General features: G+C 44.0%; 1 protein-coding gene across 1 annotated transcript; it reads right to left on the bottom strand.

The window, feature by feature from the left end:
• DERL1 (derlin 1) lies at positions 1-23,482 on the bottom strand. Its single transcript, XM_024572163.3, has 8 exons — positions 23,128-23,482; positions 13,019-13,130; positions 9,753-9,817; positions 8,736-8,762; positions 8,059-8,154; positions 6,599-6,651; positions 4,949-5,059; positions 1-2,177 (listed from the first exon to the last, which is right to left on the bottom strand). The coding sequence occupies exons 1-8, from the start codon at positions 23,278-23,280 to the stop codon at positions 2,039-2,041; spliced, it is 756 nt and encodes a 251-aa protein (XP_024427931.1). The 5' UTR covers positions 23,281-23,482; the 3' UTR covers positions 1-2,038.
• Positions 23,483-25,181: the final 1,699 nt, after the last annotated feature.

Below are 25,181 nucleotides of genomic sequence, written 5' to 3'. Positions count from 1 at the left end.
TCAAGTTGTACATTTTAATTTACAATGTTTACCAATAAAAACGATTAGTTACAAAAAGAAAATTTCTCCATACAAAATAAGGATTTTTTTTTCATTCATAAAGAGAATCCACTGTCATGTCTTACCTTGCCAGACCAAATCTCAAATAGCTTGCTTAGCTAAAATTATTCCCAACAGATAGGTAATCCAGACAAGAGTTATAAAATAACCAGCTTCCTAAATATGTTTAAGAGGAAGAATGTGATGGACATTTCGCCTTGAACTGAGGGATCCTGTAACAACCTGTAGAAAAACCTCTGTGCCCGGGCAGCTGCATTGCTAAGAGGGCACGTAAGAGACTCCAGCTCACTTACCATGAGACTTCCGCCGACGAGGGCCGGCTCCTGCACAATGAGCGCTCGGGCAACAGAACAGGGAAGTGTGCAAGTACACTTTATTGTGGCCACAGGTCGACAACAGAATGTATGACAGGTAGGGTTCAGGGTCTTCCCACCTATTTTGCCATACAAATTAAATACGGAGAAGTACGCACAAACTTCATTAAAAAGGAGGAGCTGTGTTCAAATCCCTGCTTCCTGGGATAACACGCATCACGGTTCAGGAGTGGGGCAAAGAACAGCCATCCTGTTAGTGCACGTTTCCTGGAAAGAAACTTGATCGAGATGTTCAAAGCCTTTTTTGCTAAGCACGGCAGCCACGCAACACTGCTCCTAGCAGTTTGCTTTCGGAATAAAAACATCCAATGAGAAACTAATTCCGCAACAAGCCTGGATCTCATGGGACAACCCACCTGTGAGAAAGGAGTCGTGGGTATTTACGCTGGTCTAATGTACATTCATGACTCAAAGTGATCCTCTCAAACACAATGATTCTAAAGCCATTACAACCCAAAATTATGTGACTCACCTAGATGTGCTTATATTAGCTCTTCAAATATGATCTTCGTATGGAGGAGCTGCACCCTCCTCACAATTAACTGAAGTATTTGGCCATTAAAGGGAGGGGGGCAAAAAATGACAATTTAAATAGGGTATAAGGTTCTCCCTGCCACTCTCCTCAACAAACATATATCCAGAATGAGAATGAAATGGAATCAACGCCCAGGGGCCTTTCAAAAACAGCATCTCCCTGTGGCAAACGTGATTTGGAACCTTCTAGCACAGTCCAATCCAGCTATATTTGGGGTACACACCCAGCCAGTATGCCTTACACGTGGGATGCAAAGGGATTAAGCCCTCCAGTTTAAACCTGGGGAAGATGCAACTCCACTGTAGTTGTGATCACTGAACTTAGGACAAAAAATGCCTCGCAACAACCTTCTCGCCTTATTAGTACCAATCTGCAGCCCCTGCTGAGCCGGTAGTGCTTCTGAAATAAAAACTTCTGAAGCGGTGGCAAGTGGGTGCAACTGACACCGGGTCACGGCAACTGTAACAGCCAAGAAAAAGCTCTTCATCTGCTGTTCCAGGTCTTCTCCCTGTTGTTACCATTCTGCCACCCAAGGGATGAAAGGTTTGAGCAAGTTTTTTGTGACCAAGCCTTGGTAAAAGTCAATAAATACAAGAGCTTGCCAAAGGCAGAACCAGTTTATCGGCAACCTCCTCGAGCTGCAAGTGTGGAGGCTGGAAAAAGGCAGGAGGGAGGGATGTGTGCGAGAAAGAGGTAAGGGTGCCTTAGACAGAGATGTGGTGGCCCAACCCCAGATGCCCAGGCTGGTGAAAGCAGACAACCGCCTACCAAAACCCATTATCCAGATGGAAAAGGAAGAGGAGACGCCCCCAAACAGAGTCATTTCTGAAATTTGCACAGTTGACATTTGTTCTTCATAGCAGTAAGGACTTGAATGAGAATCAGGAAACGTGAAGAACACTTATATTTTCCTTCAGCATTTAAAAAGTGGTGTCTTGTACTGAAAGACTACATTCAGTGTGGGTCAGGTCCACCAGTGTCTGCTAGAAGTCAGGTGTTATGCACACCCAGCACTGGGGGGAAAATTCATCGAGCAGAGTGGCTGGTGGGCAGGCCAGAGGCCACTCCTTCACTGGTCCCCAAGCCGAAAACCCTGTCCCCAGTGGTGTCTGCCACCTCCACCGTTCTGATCAGCAGCTCGCCTCATGCTAGCAGGGGGCACTCCGAATCCCGATACCCCTCCTCTCCTGCTGGGGAACCAGCGGTACCTGGAGCAGAGCAGGGGACAAAGGGAGAGAAGACAACAAGGTCACTGCCGCATAGTGAGCAGACCATGAGCACATCTCCTTTTCCCGTGTCTCCCAGTGTGTCACACGGAAGACTGGGGACAATGTCCCGGTAACTTGCCTTCTCAACACTTAGCTCAACTCCCTGACCACAGAAAGCACTCACTTTTCAGGTTTCTTAAATTTATTAAGTTTTCATCTAAATTCACACTCTAAATTTTTTTCTGATTACGGAAGTAATTCATGCAGAATGTGAAAAATATTATTCCCACAAGCCTGACCACCAGAAAAAAAAAACACCTATACATATAATATTTTGATATATCTACATATGGGTCAAAGGATACTAAATAAAGCCGCTTCCAAAGGACAATGTGCAGCCTGTGTGTTTCAGCCCCCACAGTGTCTCCACCTTGCAAGCATCTGGGCTCCGCAGCGTCCACCCGGGTGACCCAAGAAGGCGACTTTACGTCTTGGAGTTCTGGGTGTGTTTCTGAAGTGTATTTCTAATCTGCCCTCCAACTGCGTTCTTGCCATCTCACAGGTGGTGGGAAAGTTGAAGCCCAAGATTTGCTGGTCTCCCACCTTACAGTTTCATAATTTAAGAGTCACAGAACATCTAAGAAAACTTAAACCCAAGTCCAGGTTCTCAGTTTTTCCAACTATTTCCCTCCCTGGACTCTTAGTAAACTGAAACTATGTTTAAATTTATTCCACTTCATAAAGGGGAAAACTGAGGCAAGACTGAGGAAAGCTCTTCTAAACTGACTCCGGTTCGAGTGGCAGCTGTCAGCACTGGCTGACACTGCCCCGCACCTTCACGCCCCTCCCTTTTAAACGGGAAAATAACTGCGTAGAGCGGAGAACAGGATCTGTCCCCTTTTTAGACATAATGCAGAATAGTGATGCATCTTAGAATTCGCTAATCCACATCTTCCCCTTTGAACAAACGCCGCTCCAGCTTTCAAAATGTATTTCCAAGCACTGTCTCTCAAAACATCCATGGCGCTCTGGTATAATACTATTCCTCCGGAGTACATAGTAACATAGAACACTTAAAAAGGCAATGCTGGGGCTGTCTTGCTTTGGTTCTTACTGTAAGACAATATGGAAGCCATCTCCACTGCTTAAACAGATAGTGAAATTAAATGCAAGTAATTAGTATAAAAAGACACCCAATTATACATAATCAACAAAAATTTATGGTAATTTCAAAGCAGTTACTGTTTTTGCAAGGAACTACATTTTGTCATCTGATCTTTATGCAAAATGTAACAGAAGGGCTTCCACCAACAGAGAGAGCTCAAAAGGCAGGCAGGCTCCAGCATTCTGTTGATTTTGCCACTAGAATCTCCGATACTTTGTTGCCCACAATTGAGAAATATCTCCAAGCCGTTAAGTCAGAATATGGCCATTTGAAGTATAATAACTGTTGGCTGCTCCCCAAAGCACCAAGTTTTCTTTTTGTTCAAACTGGTGCATCTGCCATCTGACTTGACAGCACTAGATCAAAAAATCCAAGCCTGCTGTCACTGTGTGTCCTTTGATAATTAGAAAGCAGATTGGTCATTTGTTTTTTCAGCCTGGAGGCAACTCAAGACTCAGAAGAGAAACAGGTTTCTTTTTATGCTCTTAAAGGAAAAAAAAATTCAACAACAATAGTGTATCTCTCTGTATGTATATTATATTTCGTAATAAAATTATTTCGAAAACCTATCCCTAACCTAGAAAAGGGGGTGAGGGTGAGGGGCTGGGAGGCCTATGCAAGTTTCACTGCCCTCATGGACCGCTTGGAAGAACGACAAACTGCAAAACATTAAAACAAGCAAGATGTGGAAGGGCGTGGTGAGTGTTTTTAGGCTATGAAATGCAAGCTATCACTGCATACCCCTAGCTGCAGATTAGGTGTGACTGCCAGGCAGGCTGACACCCAGATGGTGATTTCCCTGGTCCCTTCTCCCACAGCCTTCTGCTTCATGGACAGAATGGTCACACTACTACTCACATGCTGGAGCGTGTCAGCGTCCCTTCTGGCTCGTCACACTCCCGCCCTCAGCCCCAACCACAGGAACAGGCTAAGCTTGTATTTGCTGAGTACCCACTAGTGCGCTGCCAACAGTGTGCCTGGCCTCTTGCAATCCTGTGAGCTGGGGCTGCCCCCCAACCCACTGACTCAAAAATAGAAGCGTGGGGGCTTTATTAAGTAAGTTTCCCAACATCAAAACTGCTAAACAAGGGGAATGGGATTCCAACCCAAGTCTGTCTCAGAACCAAAGCTGTGCCCTCGACTGCCTCACCTGAGTAAACCCTAAAGGCAGAGGACTATATAGACCTCGAGTCTCATTTTAACTTTGAAAAGTCCCATAAATAGTCTGATCTCTAATAGAAAAGTGTCTTCCATGGCTGACCAACAAGCTAACTTATCCCTCTTAACCTTCCTCACCCAAACTCTTGGTGACACTGATAAGCCTGTTGTCCTGGCCCACTGCCACGCACACTGGGCTGCACACAGACACGCCCCCTCCTCACCTCCCTGTGATGCCCGAGTCAGGTCTCACTGATCCCCAACAAGGTTCTGTGGGGCTTCCATCCCTAGCTTCCTATGACTCTGTGGCCAGGGCAACTCATTTGATGGCCCCCATTTCTTAGGAGAGAGAAGTAAATCCTACCCCTCGTGGAGTTTTTTATCAGCATACATGAGAACACGGGCGGTAAAATGACTGTTCAATGGGAGAAGGAAAAAAAACACTTACAGAAACTGAGGGGTGGATAGAAAATTTCTTCCTCCCAAGTCCATTGGGTATCTGAACATGAGGAAGAAATAGAGATGTCCAACCAGATTTCCAATGAGCTCATTGATGACCCTGCAAACAGAGAACCAAATCAGTTCACAGACATTCACCCAGTGGAGGTGAAGCACGTGTTATGAGTGGGGAAGAGGTCCTTCATGGCGGCCCATTCCTGGCCCCTGGGGGTCGGTGGCAGCTCGACGATGCGCCCTTCTGTGGCCTGAGCCGCTGATGTGTCCTGAGGGAGAAGGGAAACCGTCCTGCTGGACCAAGGGCGCCGGTGCTCCTCAAGGCCAGCTAGCTGCCCCTCTGACATCTCTCTCATGCCCCAGCCCAACCTCAAAATATTGTTTTTGCCACTTCCTGCCTTGAGAGTTGGAGAAGCTGCAAACTTTTGAATGCTTCCAGGCATGAATAACGTATTTACGAAACGTGGGCAAAGTATGCAGGCCAGCAAGGGAGAAGCATGGGACCGAGGAGCAGAGGGCCCCGAAGGCTTGCTCCTCATTCCTGGTGCCAGGGAGCACTCCCCCTCGCATCCTGTGTCCTCAGGTAAGACATCACGGAGGGAGATCACTCCAGAAAAGTGACTGTCTCCCTGTAATCCTAAGATAAGCGACGACCTTCTTTAGTTTTCCCATGGCTTACACAGAGGCCACTTCAGGGTTTTATACATCCACTCTTCCTATTACATATCCTTCCCTGTCCTCACTGCAACGTGATTCCTGGCAGGGACAAACCCACATGTGCAGATGCTGCCCTTCCGGGCGGCCTCGCCAAGCTCAGAACTGGCTCTGCTCTCAACAGAGTCTGCTTGCTTGATTCACTCATTTCTCCCTAGCAATACACAGTAGAAGTTAGAACCAGACATACTAAGAACTAGTACCATTAAAATCCTTTAAACATTAAAAATATTGTGTAGGATAAGAAATGGGGGGTTCTCAAAATAGTTGCATGTGGGTAACCCTCTCTTAGAATTCTGACCGGATGCATGCAGGGTTTTCCTACGTCTTCATGCTAATTCCAGCCTAGAAATTTTACCCTGATGGTCAAAACTTCTGTCCTACCCAACCACTTACAAAACTACTTCCCCTCTGAGAGTCTGCAGTTCTGTGAGTGGTGAGCAGTGTCCAAGGCCTGAAGGCTAAATAATATAGTTACTGTATGCATAGTTCTTACAGGAGCCAGTTCAGACGCACATTAGGTCTACGTGTGCTCCGTCTGGAAGGGAATCCAGGAATGAGTATTTATTCAAAAACACATGGATGGAAGTCTATTGTAATAAAGAGCTAACAACAAAAAAGCAATCATTCAATGCTAAAATGTATCGCAAGCCCGCAATTTAATCAATTACAACAAAATGAAATTATTTTGCAAGTATAACGTTGCAGTGCCTCAATGTTGAGATTCTTTAGCATTTCACAAAAATTAGAGAAAGAAGATAAATCAGAATGGAAGTCGTCCAAGGATTAGTTTCCAATTAAATAAATCGAACAGGGAACAGTCTTTGGGTTTCTGCCTGAATCAGTGCTTCCCAAACAGCTTTTTTCTTCTGAATTCAAATAAATGCTTGTTGCCTCTCAAAACATAAATAAATAATCTAATGTTACTTACGAGCCTCCGATGATATAGTTGAATCCAAGGATAACCCAAGGTAAGTAACAGGCCTAGAAAAGAACAGACACACAGGAGTGCCACACCTAAAGGGGGTACCTTTGGAGGGGCAGGAAGGGGTAAAGATGTACTGACAAAGGCTTTGTAAATCCTTTGGAAAGTCACACCAGAAATTTCTCAGCTCACTACAGCACCATTCCTACTGTACTTAAAACCTCCCATCTAAAATCACACCTCTTCGCACATCAGTAACTAGAGAGACAGCTCTGGGCTGACTGTGTCAAATGCAACACATGTCCTGCTGAATCAATGTGAACAAAGCTCCAAAAAGTAGGTGAGTGTCCTACGCTATTAAAAACCTGGTCCAGACCTAGTTGGAATGGCTCAGTGGATTGAGTGCCAGCCTGTGAACCACAGGGTTGCAGGTTCGATTCCTAGTCAGGGTATATACCTGGGTTGCGGGCCAAGCCCCCAGGAGGGGGCCTGTGAGAGGCATGAATAACGTATTTAAGAGAGGGTGTTTCTCTCCCTCTCTTTCTCCCTCCCTTCCCCCTCTCTAAAAATAAATATATTTTTAATAATAATAATAATAATAATAATAATAATAATATGGTCCATAATAGAATCACATTGAGACTCCAACCAGCACACTGCTGCCCCATCTTTTTAGGTTCTCCTTTTACACATTTCACAAAATTACTTGAATTTTTATTTCTTTACACACTGATATCTTGAACTAATTCTCTCCCAAATAAGACAGCTCTCCAGATGACCTGAACAGCTGAGAACCTACTTGAATCTTACGAGATTCAAGACATCATACGAAGAGTTCAGGGAGTTACAAGGAACTTTACCAGCTAGTAAGGAAAGGGTTGCACGTAAATAACTTGAAGGCAGAATGTGAGAAATACTGCAAAAGGAACACAAAATACTGCAGAAGCCTAAGGGCATGACTAATTCCAGGCAGGTGACTCGGGAAATAAATATGTTGAGTTCCAACTCAAATTAAGAATGGGTAGGATTTGCATGAAGAAGAATATTGAAAGAAATGTTACAGGTGGGAAATTGTAAGAGAAGGCACAAAAGAAGTGCAGGCAAAAAAACCCCAACACAATGTTTTGGCTAAAGTGTAAAATATGTAACAGGGAGTGGTAAGAATGGGTTTTTAAAGGGAGGGCTTCACATGAGCATCTTTCCTTCCTTCTCTCCACCACACACACCTACATGAGATCACTCAGGGACACATGCCGAGGGGCCTGAGGCACAGAGGGAGTGAGCAGTGATTCTCAGCAGAGGACTCTGGGCTGGCTGAGGAAATACAGAGGGACTCGGATGGAGAGAAGGGGCTTGCCTACGGTATACTGCTCTGCACTGACCTCTTCTGGACGAGTCAGAAAGTACATCTCTGGGCTGAAGAGGCATTTCTGCAAATGAAAATTTTCCCAAAGAGGTTAAAGTACCTTAAATCGTGTTCCGAACCAAAACGACACAATCATCTCTCTGTTCAGCTGGGCCCAGACATAAAGTACTGACATGATCAGAGGGATCATCAGCAACTGCAAAAGAAGTCAGCATGTGAGGGCAAGGCTCCTGGGACCCTCACGCCGAGGCTCAGTATGAATCTACCACTTTTTTTTACCTCTCCTCTCCAAACAAATCCTCACACAGCCATTCAAAAAGAAAAAAGAAATTCGACTCATCAGAATTGTAAGTTGATCCTTCTAATAAATCACAGAGTGTATATGCTACAAAACCCTGTAACAAAATATGACACAATTATACTATTTTAGATAGATTCATAAATATCAGGGTCAAGCTCTGTTATTTGAAAAAAGTAGGCATAAAGCTTTACTTACTGTATATTCTGAATTTTTAAAAAATGTATATCCATATACATGCACAGAAAGTACTGAATAACCATCATTTTCAACATTCAAACACGATGAACCAGAAATGAGTAAGAAAAGTAATGGTTTTGCTAACTCACATAAGTTCTTCAAAATAAAATACCTATAATTCTATCATTTCAAAATACCACATAATTAACCACACAGTTAATGCAATTTAGACTTCCATCAAAGGCCTTTAATTATATATTTGAAACACACAAAAGGGCAAATGGATGGTTCCAACTCACCTGCATGTCCATTGCTAAGCCAGTAATCTTGGTTTGTCAGTTAAAGATCAGACAGAAACAAGGCATTCTGCACCCAGTAAAGTTCGCGTCCTTCCAGTGTTCTGGAGGAACACACTGTGCTATAGTTCAGGTGGCTAAAAGCATCCCAGTGCACAAAGGTGCCTACTAATCCTCACTGAATATTCTGTCAGACTCCACGATGATAAGGAGAGGGCAGAGTACCTGCTTCAGCACACACTCAGCTTGGTCACCTGTGTCCTCCTTCCTGGCCTTGCCTCTGCATTTCAGCCTCTCCCCTTCGGCCGGAACAAGGAGATGCCTGTGCCCTCTGAAACCAATGATGATCCTACAGGTCAGGGATGTGCGGCGTGGCTCAAATCCAAACCTTTTTTTTCTTCCCTTGAAGGAGGAGAAAGGAATCCAAAGTGCCACATTTCCTGGCTCTTGGCCACGTGTCAGTGGAAGCTAAGCCCCAAAGCAAGTCTTGAGCCACCAAGCCCCTTGTGCGGCTCTCACCATCTGTGAAGGGCCGCAGCTGAAGGGCTGCTGACAACCGTGGTTGAACCACAGCAGAGACACGGGCCTGTCCTTTCCTGGGGCCGGGTACTTACGGAAGGACTGCTTTACTACTTAGGACCTCAAGACAAGGACGGCAATGAAGACAGAAAAGGATGCTAGTGGTAAATTAATTTTCTGTTCAGGCCCACAGATTTCAAAAGCTGTCTGAGGCCCGGAACCTCTCTGTGCTGCAGTCAACAAGCTGTCGCACATGAGAACACAGAGAACCGGGAACAAGAAGAGGGAAGAATAATAAAACTCGACCAAATGTGGGAAAATCCCACAGAGGCGACGGCAAGAGAACGCAGCGCTCAGGGGCTGTATGACTGACTACAGGTTTAAGAACTGAGTTCTTCGTTATTAACTGTGGTAAACAAAGATGCAAACACTGTCATTTGAAGTGCTGTACAGAACACTGTCTTCCCAAACCTCGGGAAAAAAGCACAGGCTGAAGGATACCACGATGCAGATCCAGTTAAAGAGGAGCATGAACAAATAGTCGGCTGGCCTCCCATCGAAAGCACCTAGAAACGAAAATAAGCCAAATAAATGTTACAGTTGGGAATTTCAGAACAAAAGAAATCACCTCTATGTAGAGAAATACTTTAAAAATTATACAGGAAACCAAATGAGAATATTGTGAAACACTCCTCTCAAATAAGAGTAAATTTTAAAAAATATCTAAATTCGTGTCTCCACAGAGCCCTGACCTGCACCCGCCCAGGAAGGCTCAGCTGTGTCCTCCCGACTGACCCCAGTGAGCACCACGCTCTGACGCGACGGCTGAGCGAGGCCTACAGGGAGGACTCCGGCCCACAGCTCCATGCCACCACAGCCCCCCGGCCTTTCCTGCATGGCCCTCGTCATGACCCGATGACACGTCTGGGATTGCTCGGTCAACCCTTCTCCCTCCACTCGACTGTGAGCTCTACAGGGGTGGGGGTGTGGGGGGGGTGGTCCCTATCTGTCTGGCCAACCACTGCGCCTCCTGCAGCAGAACAATGCTGGGAGCTCCTCCCTGTTCTTCACACACACCACCAGCACCACCAGCACCACCAGCACCACCAGCACCAGCACCACCACCACCACCACCTAGTCCAGCATTGGGCGGACGGAGAAGACTCTGTCTCCACAGTCCAGGAGCTTCCATTCCACCAAGGGAAAGTTGTGGGGGTGGGGAAAGGGGGGCCAGCCATACCTCTCTGAAGCCTCTGACTCTTAACCTTCATACTACATCTGGGTGAAAGACTACAAAGACCAGATCCCCTTTTTACAGACGAGGAAATAGTTACAGGAGCAAAGTCACATGGCTTGTTCGAAGCAGAGTGGAGTTTAGTAACTGGTTTAGTGTTCTTGTCACACTGCACTATATGCCAGGCTCTGTCTTATCACTGGGCAGAAAAAGCACCACTGGCCCAGCTCTCCCTTCTAAGGGAGAGTCTTCTGCCTTGAGCTGGAAGACTGGAAAAGAGGCCAAGAAAGGAAACATGTGGCTGCGAGGTCACTCGAGCTCAGGCATTACCTGCACTCTCTTCCAACTGAAACAACCCTGACAAGTGTCAGAAAGGCAGACAAAAACATCGACCTAAAAAAACCCAGATTTCCAGAGGATGTCTCTCATTTTTCCCGTTTTTCTCCCCTGCTACCCGAAAGGCATACTTCAGCCACAGGGTTAAGGATGCTTAATGGTAGGGGACCTCTCTGATGAATCAGAGCTGTAATTCTAGCAAATGCTTCTGAATTTTAATGATAGTTTTGCTTCTTTTTGATGTGGTTCTGGCTTTGTGATTTCTAAGGATTCTTTAGATTGAATATTTAAAATACTGTAATCACATAAACTACAGTACTTTATTATTTGGCAAGCTTGCAACTGGGAATTTACAAATTAACTGGCCTCGAATTGCAGTCCTCGGTTGAAATCAAAAATGTAAATAAGCCAACATTGCTATCTCCTTAATTCAGCCAGGCAGGAACGCCTGCACACGGCGAACCTTCCGTTGGACGTTTATCTGGAGGCTGTGCGGTGGGACAGGGACTGGGCTCTCTCTCACCGCCTGTGACCTGTGGGACATGTCACCGCCTCTCCAGACCACTGTTTCCTTGTCTATAAAATCTCACTTAAATGGAAAGATCTTGAAAGTTCCTCTTTACACAAATGTCCACAGCAGCATTATCCATAAGAGCCAAAAAATGAAGAGTCAAATAAAAACATAAAGTGGTAATTCCATACAACAGAATCGTATTTGGCAATAGAAAGAGTGCTAATCTACGCTACACAGAAAAACGGTGAAAACCTACGGTGCGTGACAGAAGGCAGTCACAGTTTCAAACACCATGTATCATATGATTCTGTTTATAAGAAAGATCTGGAATTACACACTCGCAAATGCCTGAAACAGTGAGCTTCACGTTACATGATTTTTTCTCAACAGAAAGAAAAAAGGTTCATTAACCTTTCTCTCTACTTTTATAAATGTTTGAAATTTTTCCATAGTAAAATTTTTAAGAATTTGTCATGGGTCATCTATACTTAATCTAGAGTTTATAACTGGTATTAAAAAACTAAGAACACAAAACATTATTCCAACAACTTAATCTTCAATTAAATTATATCACAGGGTAGAATACTAAGCCAGTCGGTATTACCACCAGTCCCAGCGGGACAAGGGAGCATGAAAACCATCTGTTCTGGTGGATTTCGGGATGGAACCCTTGATAGGGCGCTAAGAGTCCTGTTGTGAGTCTCACCTTGGCCAGGTTTACTTCCCTTCCTTCTCTTTCCTCTGTCAAACTAAGACAATGGGCTAGGCCTCTCCCAGGAGTAATAGTCTATGGCCTGACACTTTGTGTTAATGAAACGGTTGCTTTCTTTTTAAAAAGCTGCTGGTAGCAAATGCCAATTTAAGGAGAGATTATATTTGACACATAAATGCCCATTCTTCTAGTTCCCTGCAGTTAGGAGGCGGATCTGCAATGGGCAAACTGACAGATTTAAGGGTGTCCACAGTTCTCCATCCTGAGCTAAGGCCATCAGGTTTACAAAGTCTGAAGTCAACCAGCCTTTTCAAAACCATTATGTTCACATTTTGACACAGCAGTATCAATTTACTGCCTTTCAGGATACGCAACTCGGTACAGCCAGCAAGATATTGTAGGAAGTAAATAACAATCAGTAAGAAACCTTGTAAGAAGAGATTTTTATAAGAAAGCTTATCCATAACATCATAGAGGAAGTCATATCTGATAAACTATCATATTACTAAACCCCAGCTACACGAGTATATTTTAATGTTCAGTGATTCAATTACAGAAAATACGTCCAGGTTTTTAACGGCATACGGTAGGGTTTTTCAGCCTCAATCTAGGAGAAATATACACTTCAGCCTGACTGCGCATAAAGGACCAGGACTGTGGTGTGACAGAAATGAGATGTCACATTCAGTGAAAGGCAAACAGCACAGCCACTAAGGACATGGGCAAGATTTGTAACCCCCTGGTCTTGCTGTTTTGTTTTTTTTAATCTATTAAATAGGGACACTGCTACTTATACCGCACAATGATGTGGCGAGGGTTAAAAATCAAATATTCTAAGTGTCTAGAAGAGCACTTCCCATCATAATGCCATTTCTCTATATATGCTAACTGCTCTCAAAACTCCTCCAAGTAAACATATGGATTAGCAAGTTAAACAGAAACAATACTGAAAACAACTTTGGATAACATACCTGTTTCAAGTCGTGTAGAATACTGATACAAGAAATACAAATTGACCAAATAAAGAAATCCTGTTCCTGGACCCACAGGGAAGAAAAAGGTGGCAGTGACTGGTCTCCAAATCTGTCCAGATCAAAATAAACACGGCTGTTAGTTTCTCTAAGCCTGGGTAATTTTTTTTCTTTGAACTACACAAAATTAACTCTTGCAAAACATTCTCTTCAATGATGAGAACTACTAAGGGGACACCACCAATATCATTCAAGAAAACAACTGAAAGGAAGTTCAGACCAGTTACAATCACATCGGTATGCAAATTAACTGGAATAAAACCACAGCATAAAGTAAGCAACGAATATTTCTAAGCGAGTTGAAAAAAAATCAATACTAAAGAAGTACATGGTTAATCTTCACTGTGACCAAGCACACGGGTAGCCTATCACAAACAAATCACAAAGACAATTTCCAACAGTACAGTATTGTCTCTAGTCAGAAAAATAGTAACACTATTCGTGTGACAAATCTTGTCAAAAAATGTTATACTCAAAAGGTGAAGTAAAATAAGACTACACCCCCCCCCCACCACCATCACTGTGCGTTTTAGGCAAAATAGACACTTGACTTTACAATATCAACCCTCCCCCAAAAAAATAATTACAGGAAGTTCTACAGTGAAAAGTAAGCCTCTCGCCTGGTCCTCGGTCTCCCAGTTCCCTTCACAGCAACAACGGATCGGTTTCTTGTATTACTTTCAAGAGATAATAGTATGTGTTACTATTATTCATCCCCTTCCTTCCTACCTTATATCACACTGTTCCATACTTGTTTCAGTGCCTTGAAAAATATGTTTATTGCCTTCACAGTATTCCTCTTATGTGGATATCTAAACCGCACTTAAACTGTTACAATGCTCCAATGAATATTCTTGAATATCCTTTTTATACATATACGCATAAGATAAATTCCTGTGAGTCATTCTGCTAGATCAGACATCTGCATTTAATTTTGGTAGATTTTGCCAAATGCCTACAAAAATGTTTAGCCAATTTATACTTCTTCCTAAAATGTAGATTAATGCTTGTCTTCTCTCAACACCCTCACCAGTGTATTTCATATTCACCAATCATGTTTTTAAAACTTTATCATTTCCTTTCTTCATTTTTCTGCTAGATTTGCATATTTTTATACATTATGGAAATTTCCCTTTCTCCCTGTAGCAAACATTTTCTGGACTGTCATTAGCTTATGCTTTTATAATATTTTGCCACGTAACAGTTTAATTTAATGTAGGCAAATGTATCATGCTTACAAGATACTTCTCCAGTCCAAGAAGATAAAAGAGCTCAGTTTCATTTTAGCGCATTCATGGTTTGCCTAAGGAGTAAGGAAGAGATCCGACTTATTTTCTCAATGGTCGCTCAGTTTTCCCAATCCTGTTTACAGAGTGACCCAGCTTTTCTCTATGTATTTGAAAAAGTACTTTTATCATGTATTTATTCCTTTTCATATTAAGGTCTAGTTTTAGATCATTCTGTTTGGAACTGAATTGCTACACGAATACCCACCTATTTTAATTTATAGTTTTGTGATGTTTTCATACTTGGTAAAGTTACATAATTCAATAATCCCCTTCCTGTTTTTCTTCCACATTTGTCACAATTTTCTTGGCTAGTCTCAATATTTTATTTTTCTAAATGAACCAGAACCAACATCTTTATTATATCAATGTGATACCAGCCAGGAAGTCTTTCTCAGCATTTACAGTTTCCATAGAGCTGCTGCTTTCTACCTCTTCTTATGCCCACCATCAAAGCCGAATTATCTTATTGTCTGAGCTTCTTGGGCTTTCCAAGGATAGAACTCTACCTGTAAATAAAGTTGTGCGCCTAATCCCATACTTGTCTAACTCACTGGCGAGCGCCTCCAGAACATGGTAAATAGCAGCAGTGGAAGTAGACGGCTTCCCAAGACTTCTGGAAATGCCGGCATAATGCTGGCTTTCGGCTTGAGAGCTACGTGTCACACTGCACCGCACACAAGACACAGCCACGGCTCAAGGAGGTCTCGGCAGTGGGAAGGCTTCCCGAAGAAGCAAGAGTGGACGCGAGGGCGGGGAAGTGTGGTCCTGGAAAAATCAGTACAAGGTCTCAAAGGATGGCAAGAGCACAGTAAATATAGGGGGTACTGCCAACAATTTGGGTGTGGCTGGAACAGAAGACAGCAGTGATGGGCCGGCCTGGGCCAGACACAGAGCTGGCGAGATAAATTCTCCAAGCAGTAGAACCCTCAGAGCTTAACTCCCTGTGGAGGAAAATGCATTTCACATACCCAAACAGTGACTTGGCAAGAACTGTATATTAACCCAGAAAAAGAAATTAACATTCATTTTGGTTTATTCACAATTTTATCATAGAAACAGTATAGCCTAATGGAAAAAACACTAGAAATAATTTGAGAAGGCCTAGATTAAAGTCTTAGCTTACAAGATCTCATTGCTGGGTCTCAATCACCATCTGCCAAAGGGTGATTTGCTAATATTTGCCCTACTTTGACTAATGTTTTTTGGTTTTTTTTTAAATAGTGTGCCATTCTGTCCATGCACTGATTCAGGAGGTGGACCTTGTAAAAGAGGAAACAGGATGAGAAAAGGTTAAGGAATAGCTAGTAAGTAAGCGGCAGAGCCAGAATTCTGTCTCGGCCTGACTCCAGAGATGATGATACTAAACCCCATTGTTACCATCCCTGTCACAAGCGACATCACTATCACGAGATAAATGACATTTTCTCTGCTGCCCTTCCATAATCCAGATTCTTCCTGCCTATGACAAACCTCGCGAACAAAGACCAGAAGCAAGCCAGCCCTGGCCTCGGCTCTTAAGTAACCGTGGGGCCTTAAGACCGATGCCTACTGCCATCTGCCCTATGACTCCCCGCGTCCTGCTCTCACAGATTTTGTAAAAGGTTGGAATTCGGAAAGTGCATTTAAAAGGTGCTTTGTAGAAAAGAATGTTGCTGTGTGGCTGTATGACTATTACAATCTTTTAGGAGCTGCACACCGACCTGGTTTTTACAAACGCACATTTTAAACTACCCCCATAGTCCTGTAAGTTACTAGAGGCCCAATTTTAGAAGGAAAAAAACCTCGGTTTTTCCCTGACTACATTTTTCACTAACACTGACAACATGACACTATTTTTAGCCGCTGTGTGCACCTGTTCTTTGGAAATCAGTGTCTGTCAAAACACCTCATTTCTGTTCCCTGTTCATTAAGCTTACCCTTGAGTTATACTAGCTTTCATTGATCTAAGAGTGTTATTATTTTTGTATTACTTTAAAATTATAATTTGAAAAGACGAGGAATCTGTCCCTTCAGAAGGGCATGTAATACAGTATTTCTGAAGGCCCGATGGGGGGTAACCCACCTTTCCTCTAAGCAATATGTAAACACTTATGATGAGGAAAAGGCCTTATTTTCAGGGCTGGGGGTGGAGGAGGGATGTTTCCAACCCTGGAAAGCCTTCCTGGGTCCATGCAGAGGCAGCCAGGTGCAGCACAAAGAGCCCAGGACATGCAGACAGAGGTCTGCGTGGCTGGTGTGCCGGAAGCTTCGGGGGGGCATCTCATTTTAACCCCAGGGCGATCCTAAGGCCAGAACCATAGTCACCCAGCTGTTTCACGAGGAAAGCTGGTCCCTTGTTAGAGCTCAGGTAATCCACGCACAGTTCCTCACTTAACAAGGGCAAGACGCCCAGATGTTCGCTGGCACAAAGACCTTCACAAAACAGAAGACACTGTTCTTCAGTTTAGTCCAACAACTTCTGTTGAGAGAATGTTTAGTTCGACAATCCTTGAACTAAAGTCTCCCAAACAATCTGCTACTGAAATAATCACGCATGCCATCCAGAATCTAGAGCGGGTTTTTCTAACTATCAAAAAGGAAGATTTTTCTGAAACAATAAGGATTGGTTGACTTGGCAGTAAAGTCTGCGTGGGTCACCAAGCAAGAAGGAAGAGCACCCATGTGCCAAACGCTGATGTTAGCAAACTGACTTTTTTTCTTTGGACACACTAGGTATGCAAGAAAAACAAACGAAAGGCACTCCATCTCAGCTGAAGACTTTGAAAGAGCTACTAGAAGCCATCGATCCTACTCAACAGAAATGTGTACCGATGTTCACCCAGACACATACCAGAATGTTCCTAGCAGCACTATTCATTCTAGCCAAAGCCAGAACCTACCCAAGAGGTCCCATGCCGGTAGAATGGGTAAATAAATGGCGGTCTCTCCCCACAATGGAACAACGTGGGGATGAGCGATGTCCAGCCATGAGCAAACACATGGGCCACTCTCAAATGTACTGTTAAGAGGACAGTTACCGTGCTATATGCAGATGCCGAATCACAATATTGCACACCTGAAACTTATGTGTTATAAACCAATAAGTAAATAAACAAAATCAGGGCAGATTTCAAACCCTGAGGTTGGAAGTAGAACAAGTAAGTTTGCTACCTTCCTTCTATTGAACATTGCACTGGAAGTTATAACCACTGCACTGCAAGAAAAATAAAGGTATAAGCTTGAGAAAGAAAACAGAGTAGATACAAAAGAATACATACTGTACAAGTTCACTTATGGCACATTAAAAAAATGGCAAAAACAACCTATGGTATTAAAAGTCAAGAGAGCCGTCACCCTTGGAGGAGGAGGTGGTGGCCAGAAGGGAACAGCAGGTACATTTTGGGGTGCTGATAATGTTCTGTTTCTTGATCTGGGTGCTGGTTAAATACATATTTTCAGCTCTTGAAAATTCAACAAGCTATACATCTGCTTTCCTGCTTGTATACTGTAACTCAACAGAAAGTTAAAAGACAAAGCTATGTTCTAAGCAGCAACCTTATCTACGACCCACAGCCGAACTGTCTCATGTACACGGGACCGCTAAGGGAAGATTTGCGAGCAGTACCACACACCAGAGCACATGCCTGTCAAGCCCTAGCCCAAACCTTGGGGCTATTTCTCTGCTCAGGCTCCAGACCAAGTTATTCTCCTTTTGGTTAGGTGTGTACGGGTCTCTCTTCCCCGGTACACTCTTAAGGCTTGCTGTCACAGCTTAAGTGTAATAACGTAAGCAAAAGCTTGGCAAATATAAGCACCAGGCCTAATCACAGGTTTGGTTGGTGCCGTTTCTTATTATTCTCGGAAACAATTTAAGAAACAACTTGAGAGTTCGTATCTTCCCATTTCAAGTCAGGTTACTTTAAAGGGGACAAAAAATATAGATAGATAGATAGATAATATAATATAGATATAGATAAATATATATAATAATCCAGCAGTTACATTTCAACCTCAATTACAAATTAAAATTAGACTCTTACTGCTCACAGAGAGAAAGCAGTAATAACAGGACTTATTGTTGGCTATTAAATAAAAAATGGCATTATTTCTGAATAAATTATTTACCGGACTATTTACCGGGGTTTTACAAATATTTTTCTATCTTTTTTTATATAATAGAGGAATAAAGTAGATAATGTATTTCCTCAATTTGAACATACCATTTCTGTGTTTCTAAAATCAGGATGTATTTTACTATCAGTAAATTCACTGAATGTAGCTTCTGCGTTCCTCCCCCTCCAAAGCTGTGTTACATTGATGGAGCATCTTATAATCAATGCAGTTACACACAGTGAACCGTCAGAACAGAGCTAATATGGTAGCAAACTACACCCATTTTTAAGCCATGTTCTGTTTCTTGATCTGGGTGCTTACTGTATACACGCATTCGGTAACTAAGAAATTGAGGCTCAGAAAGGCTGAACAACTTGCCTAAGCGTACGTGACCAGTGAGGACCTACACCAGGAAGGCCCCAAACCATGAGTCAACTACTTGAAATCTCATAGTCTTTCCACTTACAGAACAAGAAAAACAATTTGCTATTACTCACTGACTGGGAAGAAATCACTCTCAACAATGTTAAGTATTTACCTATGTGTTTTGGTAGGTATTTTGCAAAGGAGTTAAATGAGAGGTAAGATCTTCAGCTTAGGGAAGCAGAAACCGAAACTGCAGTTGCCTGTGAGCTGGGGTAACACCGATACCAGGGTGGCTGTGGGGGCTCAATGAGATGACATATGGGGAAGCACAACACAGATGGAAGGGGGCGGCGTTATTTTGTGCAAAGAAATAACCCACTGCTGTGGAGGAAGCCATGGGTGACATAATCTCAGAAACCACTAGAGCAGCAGGAAATCGCCACCTCTCTTCTAGTTAATCAGGGGCCAATATGAAGACACTTCCCACAGTGAACTATTTGTTAATGGGTGTTAAGTGTGAGGGACTAGGAAGAATGGACAACACGCCAATGTGTTTCCACCTATCCAAGTAAGGAAGTAACATTTTAAACTTTGGAGTTCCAAACCAACAAGTACTCAGAGGACACATAGATGAGGGGAAAAAACGTTTATCACTTGCAATATAAACCCACAAATCTAAATCAATCGCCCCATCTTTATTTAAGCTGTTGAAGACCCAGCTTCTAAAGAAAAGATGAGCCTCCAGCAGGAAGCACACCACATGCTGTTTGTCCTCACACCTCAGCCTCTCAGATGCAGTTTTTCCTTCAACAGCTTCATTTGCAAACAAGTTTCTCTAGGAGGATCTGAAAGCTAAACTTGTCCAGAACGGGTAGGAGTCACAGCCGCAGAAAGAAGGTATCAAGATAGGTCCTTTCACACCTGGGCAGACAGTGCATCATTGTCCTGCCTCCTGCTTGCCCCCAGTCTCAGAATAATAAGCCCCCAAGAAGCAAGGCAAGGAAGATGAGGAGATCATGGGAGGTATGACATAAATGATGACTCTTTCTCATCAGTTCACCACTTTTAACATTACATACCTGTGGTCTGTTAGAAAAGTTTTATTTTACTAATCTGACCAGACAAGTGAGGCAGATTTTGCAAAGAGGGTCTAAGAGCCAGTTTTGACCAGGTTTTCCCACAAAATGATTGACAGCCATTGCTCCTTGAGCATGTGCAGCACCCACAGGCCACCAGGCGTGAAGTGCCCAATGTTCACTCACTCAGTCAACAAGTATTTGCCAAAGCAACTAAGCAGAAAACAGTATGCAATTCTGGCTGCAAACCCAAATCCTATTCCAACAGGCAACTGCCTACTTAACTTCTCTCTCCACTTGGGTGCCTAAAAAGCATCTCTAGACCTTACATAACTAAAACATAACTTTTTTTTACCACTGAGAAAAAAAAATTAAGTTTTTATTTAAGATAACAACAATAAATCCATTACACATTAATAGAAATAATTTTTAAGTGAAAACTAGTTTTCCAAAAAGTAAAATTAGTGAGTGAGTGGCGTTTTACACGTTGACAACTCTCCTAGTGTCTGCCTTCACAGAAGACAGCCAGATTCTCACATCTTCTCCATTCAACCTGTTGGGACGTATTGTTTTGGTTGAAATACAGGAAGAAAATCTGACCTCACACAGATCTGTCACTGCAGAGGGAGGAGTATTTTAGTCTTTTCAAGTAATTCAAAAGGTAACTGTCACCCATACCCTCCCCCACCCCCAAACCTAAGGCTCCCGAAACATTTCCCATCTCAGCACAGGGTTCTACCACCCACTGAAAACAGGGACATCTTTGAGTCCCGCTCCCTCCACCCACTCGCCCTTCACACCCATTCAGCGGCAGTCCTGTCTCCTCCAACTCCCAGACCTACCCACTTCTTCTACCTTCACAGCTATCTGAGTCCCAAACACCATCTCTCTGACGTCCTTGATTCTTCCCTCTCCCTACCCCACACACCAAGTCTGTCTCACACAATAATCTTGTCAGTCCTTTCTTCAAAGGTTCCAAGGTCTTCCTAGCATCTTCTAAGCCACAAAGCCCTGTGATCTAGCCCCACGGTACCTTTCCACCCTCACTTCACTGCACTCACCCAGGGCTATCTCGGTCCTCACCTCCAATCCTCATCCCTGCAGCTGACCCTGTACTTATCCAGCCTTTTTCCTATTTCTACACCTGCCTCTAAGCTGACCATTATTCTTTCTTCCTGGAAGACTGTCCCCACAGCCAGACCCTCCTCAGTTCAGCTATCTTGAGTCTGTTCTGGAGCACTCTATCAAATGACCCGCCCCTTAAGCCATTCTCTAGCACATGCTTCTCTCATTTTCTTCATGGGAGCTGGAACTTTTTCTGTCTTATTCACCACTGTACCTCCAGTGCCCGACAATTTCCATGTATTCAACCAATACACAAGTGCCTGCTATGTGTCAGGCACTATTCTGGGTAACAAAGACACTGGTAAACAAGACAGAGACCTGGCTCTAATGAAGCCTTATTTTCTGATGGGAAGTGGACCGACCAATACCACGTGGTGATATGTGGCAAAAATATTAAGGGTAAGTGAGACAACGTAAAGGAGGGGTAGTGTTTTCCGCTGGGCAATCAATAACGCCTTTCCAAATACGGTGGTATTGGGGCGAAGACCTGCAGGCAAGGAGGTAAGCCACGGTTCTCTCTCTCCAGCAGAGAAACAACATGTGCCAAGAGCTCCAAGGAGAGACGCAGGTAACTGCTGAGGAACAGCTAGGGCTCCACTGTGGAGCCTCGTGTGCAAGATGGACAGCAGTAGGAGATGAGGCCAGAGGCAGCAGGGGCGGTGCTGGCCACTAAAAGGGCTTAGTTCTACTCAGCAAGCTGAGAAGACTCCACAGGGTTCTGGGAAGAGGACAGACAGGATTCGATTTATGTCTTAGAAGGACCACTCCAGCTCTCTACAGAAAAGATCGAAAGGAACAGGCTAGAATAGTAATGGCTTGCAATAGAGAATGAAAAGGGACCATATTCTGGTTATATACCTGAAGTAAACAGAATTTGCTGACAGTTTGTGGGACCGAGGAGAAAGGGAAATCAAGGATGACTCCAAGGCTGTGAGCTTGAGCTCCTGTAATAATGGTGTTTCCATTTACTTCTAGGGCAAAGGGGGAAAGGGCTTTCAGTTTGCAACACACTAACTTTGAGATACCTATCAGTCACCCAAGTGATAACTCCAAATAGATGGCCGAATGTACAAGTCTGGAAATCAGGAGACAGATCTGGACTAAAAAGACGTATATTTGTATTTGGAGTCTTCAGTTTATAAAAAGTACTTAATAGCCATGAAGCCAAATGAGATCACCTACAGCTGGCGAGAGTGTAGAGAAGAGGTCCTATACCTGGTCCTCCCGGCTCACGACAACATCTAAAGGTCATGAAGATGAGGAACCAGCAGAGAAAATTAGCAAACAGTCGGTAAAGAGGGGGCAACAAGAGAATACTATCCACAGGCCAAGTAACGTCCTGAAATTAATGTCAGATCTTAGTATCGAACCTGCCACTGATTAAAGATTCAAATCACTGAATCCAGTGAAGACATTCTCCAGGAAACTAATATTCTCTTGCAAGTAATGTTATTCTGGACTGTTTCCTTCATGCTGAAAAAAATAACAAGGCCTTCCATTTCCGAAGCAATTAACTCTTTATTCCTTCCTTCTCATATTCAAACACTACATGCCAGATACTGACGAAGTCTTCAGGGCATTGAAATGCAGATAAATAAACTCACTCTTCGCACCTCTGACCTCGAATCACTCCTACAGGGGGAAAACTCATTAACATAAAAGGAACTCAGCTGGATGTTGGGTAAGTTGACAGCCACAAGCCACCCACGTGGCAGAGAGAGGTCAGAGGGCACCTGCTCCAGGTAAACCCACGCTGCTCATCACCGGTGTCGAACAGTCTGACAACTCTCACAGACCTCCCTTCCCACTGCCTCTTTCTCCGACTGCAGAGAGCGGGGAGCACAATCTTAACAGAAGAACGAAATCAGTCCCCTCGCCAGACCAAACCGACGCCTCCACGCCCTGAGCCATCCAGCCCCTTACTCCAGATCCCTTCGCCACCACCCCGCCCCCGGACCACAGGACCCCGCCCTAAACCGCTGGAGCGGTCGCACTACAAATCCCACGAGGCACAGCGCGCTCGCAACCTGCCGGTCTACGCTCCGCCACCGCAGACCCGCCTGGGACCTGTAGTCTCTACTCCCCGGTCGCTGGTCAGTACCTGGAATCGGTAGAGAAAGGCTTCGGGCCAGAGGACGAAGTAGGCCGGGCTGATGAGACCGAGTTTACCGACCAAGGGCACGGCGACGGTGGCGGCGAACCAATAGCGCGTGATGGCTGGGATGCTCCTGAACCAGTCCCCGATGTCCGACATCTTCGCCTCTTAGCTGGCCAGGATGCACACAGCCGCCCGACTCCCCGCCCCAGCCCCTTCACGACGCGGCAGTCTTTGTGAATGGACGGTGTCGAGGCGGAAGCAGCCCAGGTCGCGGCGCAGAAGGCGGAGACGGGCGGACGTGGCGCCACCGAATTCGGACCAGCGAGGGAACGTTCCGAGGCGAAACTTCCTCTTCCGGCAGCCGAGGAGGACGTTGACCAGAAGTCCCGCCGCTTAAAGGGCAAGTACAGTTTTTTACCACTGGGCGGAAGCTCGACGGTCGAGGGCTTTGGCTATGAGGGGCGGGGCCAGGCGGGGTGGTGACACCACTGGTGGAAAACAGTAGTTGCCAGGAGCAACGGCTAATACTGCAGCCAATGGTATGGCTGATCGCCCTCCACCTAATTCGCGGAGATTTAGGTAGGTCCTTTTGGACAGTGTTTAATGGGGAAGAAGGTAAATAAAGCACATCATTCCTTATTATTTGTTCATTCATTCGACAAATGTTTGTTGAGGGTTTACTGGGTTCCGAGTGGGATTCTAGACGCTGGAGGTGCTGCAGCTCTCAGAGATGTCTCGGTAACCTTCGCTCATGGAGCTTACATTCTAATGAGGTTAGAAAGATAATAAACGATTGAGTAAGATAACTTTAGAATAAGAAAAATATGGAAAACAAAGTGGGATGATGGAGTAGTGTGACGGGGTGCCAGCGGGGGAGTGTGGAGAGAGATTAGCTACCTTAACTGAGAATGATCAGGGGAACTTTTCAGGGGAGATGAGCCACCCCGCAGGCAATGATCTGGAGTTACCCTTGCAGAGAAAAGAGCCACTCCAACTAGACTAGAATATTGAAGGAACTGAAAGAAGAAATTATCTTGACTATTCATCTAGTTCGATTTTCTACCAGTGTGCCACCAGAATTTTTAAAACATGCCATACCAACTTAGGGGCACTGGCCTCTTTTCTCTACTGTCCACTGGTGGGGGGGGGGATGACAACAGCCAACACAACAATAGCCGCCTGGTGTGAATGAATCAAAATTATACCTATTTTTTGTCACATCAACAAAAAAATACATTTCTTGGTATGCCGCAGAGTTTCAGCAGTTTATGTGTGCCACGAGATGGGAAAGGTTGAAAATCACTGATCTAGTTCGTCAGATAGGACTTAAAATACAGATAGATGAGAATCCATCTCTTTTTAGAAGAATCAAAAAAAGATATAGAGTAGAACTTTTCATATGTAGGTCCTACAGTTTAAGATTGATTAAGCCATTCAGTAAAGACCACAGGAAACACACAGTAGTCCACTGAGGTATATTCTCTTGCCACAGCCAGGGGGATTGCATGCCAGAGGGAGCCGTACCATCTCACCAAACAAAAGAGAAGAGGGCCATTATTGGATTGGTAACATTTATATTTGCTTTGATAGGCTGAAAGCAAAGCAGGAATGTATGTAAAAGGGTTAATTAACATCAAGCAACGATACCAGGCTAAATTCTAGGGAAAAAAATATAGAAATGTGGGGGAATAAGCACTCTCATGAATTATTGATAAGAATATGAATGGATACAGCCTTTCTGGCAAGCAGTTTGGCAATATTTAAGTGTATTTCTAGGAATTTAAGCTTTAGATAGACTCCAGCTTTTTTTTTAAATTGCAAGGCTAGTCATTGCTTCATTTTTTTAAATAAAAGATTGGAAACAGCTGAAATGAATATCTGTCAATAAGAAACCGGTTACAAACTACGGTTTATCCATATAATTAAATGCTATGCAAACTTTATTAGGAAAAAATAACTTTGTGTACTCCAAAATGGAACAATCCTCTAATAACATAGAGCATTAAGGGTAGAAGAGTGATAGTGTAGTGTGCACACTATACTATTACACAGTTGTG

This window comes from Desmodus rotundus, chromosome 8 (genome assembly GCF_022682495.2).
Source record: "Desmodus rotundus isolate HL8 chromosome 8, HLdesRot8A.1, whole genome shotgun sequence".
Classification (NCBI taxonomy): Eukaryota; Metazoa; Chordata; class Mammalia; order Chiroptera; family Phyllostomidae; genus Desmodus; species Desmodus rotundus.
Note: the sequence above shows the minus strand (reverse complement) of the source record. Positions and strands in the feature narration are given on the sequence as shown.

What these genes read in the sequence shown, in the direction of transcription:
- DERL1 (XM_024572163.3), bottom strand. Translation starts at nt 23,280, where the DNA reads ATGTCGGACATCGGGGACTGGTTCAGGAGCATCCCAGCCATCACGCGC. An exon ending in GCTTAGCAATGGACATGCAG is followed by an intron (nt 8,155 to 8,735) that starts GTGAGTTGGAAC and finishes CTTCTTTTGCAG; the next exon opens with TTGCTGATGATCCCTCTGAT. An exon ending in AACTATATCATCGGAGGCTC is followed by an intron (nt 5,060 to 6,598) that starts GTAAGTAACATT and finishes CTCTGTTTGCAG; the next exon opens with GGTCATCAATGAGCTCATTG.